The 7,940-nt window shown below is 39.3% G+C and overlaps 1 protein-coding gene across 1 annotated transcript in view; it reads right to left on the minus strand.

Moving 5' to 3' along the window:
• Positions 1 to 523: 523 nt before the first annotated feature.
• Positions 524 to 7,940, minus strand: part of gch1 (GTP cyclohydrolase 1) — a 20,272-nt gene continuing 12,855 nt past the window's right edge. Inside the window, exons 3-6 of the mRNA XM_023405823.2 lie at positions 6,649 to 6,704; positions 3,920 to 3,951; positions 3,734 to 3,818; positions 524 to 3,244 (exon numbers count right to left, since the gene is read on the minus strand). Coding sequence (XP_023261591.1) covers positions 3,118 to 3,244; positions 3,734 to 3,818; positions 3,920 to 3,951; positions 6,649 to 6,704 — 300 coding nt within the window. The 3' untranslated portion in view covers positions 524 to 3,117. The remainder of the gene's footprint in view (positions 3,245 to 3,733; positions 3,819 to 3,919; positions 3,952 to 6,648; positions 6,705 to 7,940) is intronic.

The following is a 7,940-nucleotide window of genomic DNA, read 5'->3' on the forward strand; positions in this document are numbered from 1 at the left end:
ACCCTGATGACAAATGAAATGCATCCGTATGATGTTACAAAACTCAGGCGTAGAGCTGCTGAGTCATGCCTCTGTCAGACGTCCAGACCACGATCAGCTCCACCTCACTCTGGGCTCAGGGTCAGATAAACCCCTGAAGGGGCCCGGGAGAAACCAAAAAGAAATTTGCTTCATTCAGACTGACTTTCAGAAAGCTTCGAGTTATGATCTCATCACATTCAGCTTTGGGGGACAGATTATGAGACAATGGGCCCCTGTCTCTTATACACATCTCAGAGGAGCAAAACCTCTAAAACTGAAAGAGTTGTTTGGTGTCGTTTACTCGTAATTGGTTTGAAGAAAATTGATCAATCAACAATAGAAAAACCTTTAGCGGCTACAAATACAATATCTGGACATGCAACAATCTTTTAAGTTAATAAAATAAAAAGTAGCATTAACATTTGAAGAAAGGCTCGTTGCTGCAGGTTGTATTTACGCGTGTTGGTGATGTGTGATGTGAAGAATGAGGCAGTCGTCGCTGTCACATACAGCAGAGATTTATTTTCTTTGATTAAAAAGTCTTTGAAGTGAACACAGTACATAAAGTGACAATGATGGTGAAGGGGCCAAAGAACAGGCCGCCCTTCACAACAAGGCCATGAAAACAACATCAGAGCCGTTTTTTTAGCGCTCAATTTCCCTCCAACACACACACACACACACACACACATGCACGCACACACATGCGCGCACACACAACTCCAGTCACCACATTACACCAGTTAAAACCCAAAATCAGTTTGGGAACATTATGCTGCACTGAGATGCAAGAAAAAAAAAAAAGAAACCCCACAAGAATAGACACACACACACACACACACACACACACACACGCACACACAGAGACACACACACACACACACACACACAGACACACGCACACACTACATTTGCGTCTCATGGAAATTCTAATTCTCTGTTTTGAGTCTGCAGCTCAGCGTCACTGTGGAGTCGTTTTTTGGTTTCAATGGAGAGGCTGGTTGGCACATACAGGCAGAACCTTGCACAGGACTATTTAATAATTATTATTATTATAGCAATAATAATAATAATATTATCGCAATAATAATAATAATAATAATGATGATAAAACGTTGAAAAATTATATGAAAAAATTGGAATATTGGTGTGTCTGCATTCAGGTCATTTTTCCACTGATTTTGCACCAAATGTTTGGTGCAGTTTGAGATTGAAAGTCTTTGTTTTTGTTTGTTGTGATACCACAAACGTCATGGTGTCAGTTCAGGTTTTAAATCAGCAAACGAAAAAGCTCTGAATTAAAGGAAAGGATGTGACAGTAAGTTTTCAAACTGAGGTTTTTGAGCTGTGACAGAGTGTTAAAGTGTCAATCACAAAAAAACATGATCAGACGTGTGAGCAGGTTTTAAACAAAGGGATTTGTTGTAGAGGAAAACCTAAAAGTTCCTGGGCTGCAAATAACAGTTAATGTCCATCAGTTATAGTTAATTCAATCAATTATTTTTCTCAATGAATCAATTTGTTTTTTAGTCTGGAAAATGTCAGAAATAAGTGAATAAGGCTCATCACAGTTTCCCAGAGCCCGAAGTGATGTCGTCAAACAGTCTGCAACCTGAAGATGTTTCATCTAAAATAATACAAAACAGTAAATCCTCATATTTCAGAAGCTGAGATCTGAAAATGTTCGACCAGCTTCTGAAACTCAGTGAAAAAGTTAACGTGTTCCTCGAGTCTATTTTCAATATTCTGAGATAAGTCTCAGTCCACTACAGCAGCTGCTATAAGAAATTGAACCTTCATGATTTACTTTGTTAGCGCAGAAAAAACTACAGTTCCCATGAAAGAACTGAAAGTGCAGCGTCGCTTGATCTCACCAATGTTCTCTTCTGTCGAGCCATGACGAACATCTAGGGTTTATGGGAAATGGTGTTTGTTAAAGGCAGATTTAAAAAAAACCAAAAACATATTGAAATAAAAAAAATTGTTCTCAACTAAAAATATGAAGCGAGTCACAGGACCAACTCAGACCAAACACAGAGGACGGGTCCTTCAGTAATAATAAGGATTGGGCTCCATTTTAGATCTGGCAAAATTCATTCAAGCTCCGATCCTGATGAATCTTTAATTGAACCTTTTATCTCTCCTCACTGTGTTTTAACAACTATTACATGTAAATTATCCCGGCCTTTCATTTTAAATGCAGAAACCATGACAGTCAGCATCCAGTAAACTTCATTACACAGTCGCCACTGTTCCCCTGCGAAATGGCTTGAAAGTGACTTTTAATGGGTCGTGTTTCAGTCACTGTTTCACACTTGTTTCGTCGTCTGACAACAGAAACAGAGAAACACGTGAATGAGAACGGCTTTATTGGGAATTCAGCGGCGTTATATATATATCTGTATATGTGAGCACAGAGAGGAGCGGGGAAGAGAACAGGTAAAGGGCTGAAACTGTCTGAGACTAATGCAAATATGACACAGTGACGTCACAACTATGCTAATTAGGGTATTATGTCATCTAGTGAGATTTTTCCAGCAGGCTTGAGCTACTTTCCATTGAAATTAGTCTTAGATTTTCCTTTTTTTTTAATTAGAAAAATTAAAATGCTGTGTGTTAAAATGTGCCTTGAGATAACTTCTGTTGTGAATTGGTGTGGAAAAACGTTTGCACACATCTGCACAGACAGACTTTCTCTCAGCTCTGACTGACTCCCAGCGACCGTGATTCTTTTCTGTAAACTCTTCTTCTGTACTTCGAGGCCAGTAACTGATATTTGACTAACGAGCGCACACACAAAACACGTGGACAAAAGGGGGTAAAGTCTGTCTGAGAGTAAACAAGATGTCAAGTCAGCGACCTCTGACAAACCCCGCCCTGACAGGAAGGTGACGCTTCACCTGATCCGACCATTGAAATGACTGAAAACACAGTAACACTCTGTCAATGCCTCTGCTGAGATGGAAACATTCTCTCACACACACACACACACACACACACACACACACACACACACATTTAGCACAACGGTGGAGGTCACCCCAGGCAACAGGAGGAGGAGGAGGAAGAGGAAGAGGAGGAGGAGCTTCATCCTCCTCAGCTCCTGATCAGTGTCAGAAACTCGTCGCGGGTTTTTGGATCTTCTCTAAAAACTCCCAACATGGTGCTGGTGACGGTTTTACTGTTCATCTTCTGAACGCCGCGCATCACCATGCACATGTGACTGTGGAGGAGAGAGAGAGAGTGTTAAACAAACGACAAGAAAGTGAAGGAAAAGAAGTGAAAAGACAGAAATGTAAAAGAAATTTAAGGAGAGGGAAGAAGAAAGAAAGAAAGAAACAAGAAAGGGGGGTGAAGAAAAAGACGTAATAGAAAAGTGGAGGCAAATAAAAGGAGAGGAAATGACAGAAATGAAAGTAAAAAAGGGTGAAAAGAGGGTGAAAATAAAGTGATGGTAATGAAAGTAAGTGAAGTAGAAAGAAAAGAGGAAGTGAAGAGAAGGAGAACGGAAAATAGAAAGGAAAAGAAGTGATACGATGGACGGAATAGAAATGAAGACTGAAGGAAAAGAGGAAGAAAATGAAAGCAAACAAAGTGATGCATTAAATGAAAGTAAAGAAAAAGGAGGCGAGGAGGGATGAAGGAAAGGAAGTGGAGGACAGTGTGTATGTGTGTATGAAAACAGATGTTTAGCTTAGTGGACTTCACGTACGTCGCCTCGATGACGACGCCGACCCCGGTGGGCTGCAGGGCCTCAGTGATCGCCACGGCGATCTGTTTGGTCAACCTCTCCTGAACTGTGGACGCAGAGACACACGGACGTGAAACAGGTCCGACAGAACAAAGAGCAAGGAAAGAAAAAACACTGAAATCAACAACAAGACGTTTTCCTCGGTACCTTGTAGTCGACGGCTGTAGATCTCAACAATCCTGAGGGAGAGAAGAGAGAAGACGTGATGAAGTATTCACATCCTCTACTTCAGTAAAAGTACAAATACCACACGGTGAAAATACTCCTGCAAGTATGATCAGCAAAATGTACTTAAACTATGAAAATAAAAGTACTCAATGCAGAGAAATGAGTATGTGAGTATTTATATATATATATACTGTATATATGGAGAGAGAGAGTAAACATGTAGTATAAGAGTGTAGCTTATTGTATAGTTACACATGCATTAATGAGTAAGGTAGCCTTTTATTTTTGTAAGACTGCACCTAATGATCATCTTTATTATGGATTTAATCTGCTGATTATTTTTCTTGATTAATTAATTTAGTGTTTGTTTAATTAATTATTCATTAATTTACGATGAGTTAAAACAGGATAACTTCACATTAGAGAAGCTGAATCCCTGAAACATTTTTATATAAAAAATATCAGTTATCTAGACAGTTTTTGATAATTGTCTAATCAACTTATTGATTAATTAATTGACTCTACTTAGTTTGAAATTTTTATAGTGCATAAAGGTTTTTCACGTTTTGTAGGTGAAATCTTAATCTGTAAAGTAAATACATCCATCCTTCTACTTTATACTTCTACTCTAGTACAGTAGAAATATATAGTATCAGCATACTCAAAGTAGAAGTACCTCAAATTCACACTTTTCAAATATGGTAAATCATTTTGTGTTTTCTGTATTTCAGCACCGCGCTGAGGAACAAGGAGGTGATGACAAAGGTGACTGACCTCCCTGACCTCTACTATTTTCTTAAAATGTCAGCTCATGTGACGTCTCATAAACTGAGGTCATTCATAAGGACGTTTCTCACGAGCACGCCGGCCCAGATCCGAAGGCTGCAACATAAACGTAAAGCTGTTGCAGCGTCTGAACAGAAGGGAAACGGACAGATGTTCAGGAGTGACCTGGTCTTCACCTTCGACCCGTCGCTCTTCTCACTGAGCAAAACCGCTCCGGACAAATTCGACCCCATCCACCTTTAAGAAAATGTCGTGGGCGGCACGAGGAGTGACACGTAACTGTACGTTCACAAGGGGAAGGCAGACAGTTGTTTTTACTGCAGTCGTCTTCAAATGGAAATTTAAAGACAATATATTAATGGTTCCTTTATTCCATTACTCCAGATGTTGACTGGTTGATGGACACCTGTTGGCTCGATGGACACGATGCATTGTGGGATACTATGAGTCTACTATAAAGTGTATAATATTTCTCACTATGCATTCGTCAAAGGCCAAAGACCAAAGTCACAAAAGGTGACCTCACATAACACGGTTTTAGATAGATAGATAGATAGATAGATAGATAGATAAATAGATAGATAGATGGATGGATATATAGATAGATAGATAGATAGATAGATAAATAGATAGATAGATAGATAGATAGATAGATAGATAGATAGATAGATGGATGGATAGATAGATAGATAGATAGATAGATAGATAGATAGATAGATAGATAGATAGATAGATAGATAGATAGATAGATAGATGGATAGATAGATAGATAGATAGATAGATAGATAGATAGATAGATAGATAGATAGATAGATAGATAGATAGATAGATGGATGGATATATAGATAGATAGATAGATAGATAAATAGATAGATAGATGGATGGATATATAGATAGATAGATAGATAGATAGATAGATAGATAGATATATAGATGGATGGATATATAGATAGATAGATATATAGATAGATAGATAGATAGATAGATAGATAGACAAAGGATCTCCTGAACCTTTATATTTAGCCATAACTCATGAATTCATATTCATACACTAACTGTGACACAATTTAACTCAAATGTCAGAATGATGAAGCGATGACATTTTATATCCAAAGGGTCAAAGGTCAACTTTACAGTGACATCATAATGTTCTGCAGAAACCCCCTCAGGGACGGGAGATTGTGACCATATTTCCTGGAACTTGGCTGTTTGGCGGAAGCATGCTAGTTACTCTACTTCCTTGATGTGGAAAAGAGAACTGTGTATTTGGTTAATGGCCGTTTCCATACACTGAGACAGATGTGTTAACGCCTTTTCAACATCTGGCAAGAGGAGGTGGTTTGAACCATGAGATTTCAAAACGTTTTGATGCATTTACACTTGATTTACTCGATCCACTGAAGACACACGAGGTGACTTAAGCGTGAGTGTAACCGGGGAGTGATATGATGACATGTATGAAACTGGAGTTTAAAGATTTAAAGATCCTTTACAGCGCCCAGTATTTCTTCGCTCGCTCTCAGTTCCAGCAGAACAGAAACCAGATTTTAGAGGTTTTTAATCAGCGCCGTCCAGAAGCGGCAACGGGCTCCAATTCCCAGCAGCCCCAGAGGTTTGTTTTTGTCTTAATGATGTGAATGGTTCAGCCGGTCTCATCACAGTGTGTCAAAGTGTGTGTGTCCAGTACTGAGTTAGTAAGGGGTGTTAGTGCGTTAAGCCTGAAGGTATTGGGGTCAGTGGGATCAGATTCTACACTAGTACACACACAAACACACGATTTAATAATCAGCTTAAACACACACTAGCCCTCTCTCTCTCTCTCTCTCTCTCTCTCTCTCTCTCACACACACACACATACACACATATACACACACACACACACACACACACACAGTCCATCATATTAGAGTAAATTTACTCACCTGGCCAGTTTACTGAGGCCCAGAACTCTCTTGTTGGGGAGGTAACCGATGTGAACCTGCACACAGACACAACATTAGTTAAACCTGTTGTCGCACTCAGCTGTTATAAAAACTCACTCGATTCAGGCTCAGATAAAACAAACAACAGTAAAAACGTTTTGTGGGAAACGTGATCGTTGTTGTTTTTTTGAATGAATGAAAAACTACTTTTATTAACGGTGGTGGTGTCGCTGGGAGGAAGCTGGCGTGGATGGCGGGTGTTATAAGTCACATGACTGTCACAGACACCAGGGTTCACATCGTCACTTGTTCCAAATGTCCCCCAAAATAAAACTGGGGGGGGGGGCTTCACCCACTGTGCACCTAAACTGGAACATCCTACCAAGAACTATTAGAGGGGTGGAGTCAGGGGACATTGAAACATACGACGACTGAAAACATACCTGTGTAATTTAGCTTTTAATTAGCTCTTAAGAGCTTTTTTATGTTTTTTTTTTTATTTATTTATTTCTGTTGTCTGAAATGTTTTCCCTGTTTTAACTCCCTTTCTGTTTTATACTTTATCTGTGAAGCCGCCTTCTGGTTTTATGCACCTGAGGTTTGGAACAAATCAGTCAAGCAACTTCTGTTGATAGTTATAAGAAACAGCTGAAAACCTATTTTTATGATCTTGCTTTTAATAAACTATACTTTGCTTTTAATTGACACATTTTTTATTCCTTTTTCACCTGTTCCCTGACTTTAGTCTTTAAGGTAGTGCGTCTCGGGAGAAGAGCGTCATAGATCACACACAAACACCGATATGAAGCAAAGACGTTCATGCACCTTCAAACTTTGTCAAACACCTGCCAATGATCACACTGATTACTGGTGCGAGCTGGAGGGAGGTGGATTAAAGTGGAGGCAGCATTTTACAGCTGTAGTTGGTGGAGGTGGAGCCAGGTTTATCTGCTCTCCTACAATCTATACGAGTGTTTCATATTTTATCATCAAAGCTTTTGAATGTAAAATCTTAAAGCTCCATAATTTACACTTCTCCCGTGTTTTATTTGAAGTGTTGATCCATAACAAGATTTATTTGTGGTTTTAAGAATCAAAAACCATCTCAATGTAATTTTACATCTCCTCTCTCAGGCTTCTCTCTGGAGCTATAGTAACAACAGGTCGGTGAGCCAATCAGAAGAGAGGAGGCTCTGAGCCTCTCTTCTGATTGGCTGATTGTTTTCTGAGTGATCCAATAAAAATATAGCAGATTTCAGGTAAAACACTCAGAGAAACCAAATCCTGCAAGG

The sequence above is a fragment of the Seriola lalandi genome, unplaced genomic scaffold, assembly GCF_002814215.2.
Source record: "Seriola lalandi dorsalis isolate HSWRI2012SDOR001 ecotype SW California unplaced genomic scaffold, Sedor1 jcf7180002054286, whole genome shotgun sequence".
NCBI classification, from domain to species: Eukaryota; Metazoa; Chordata; class Actinopteri; order Carangiformes; family Carangidae; genus Seriola; species Seriola lalandi.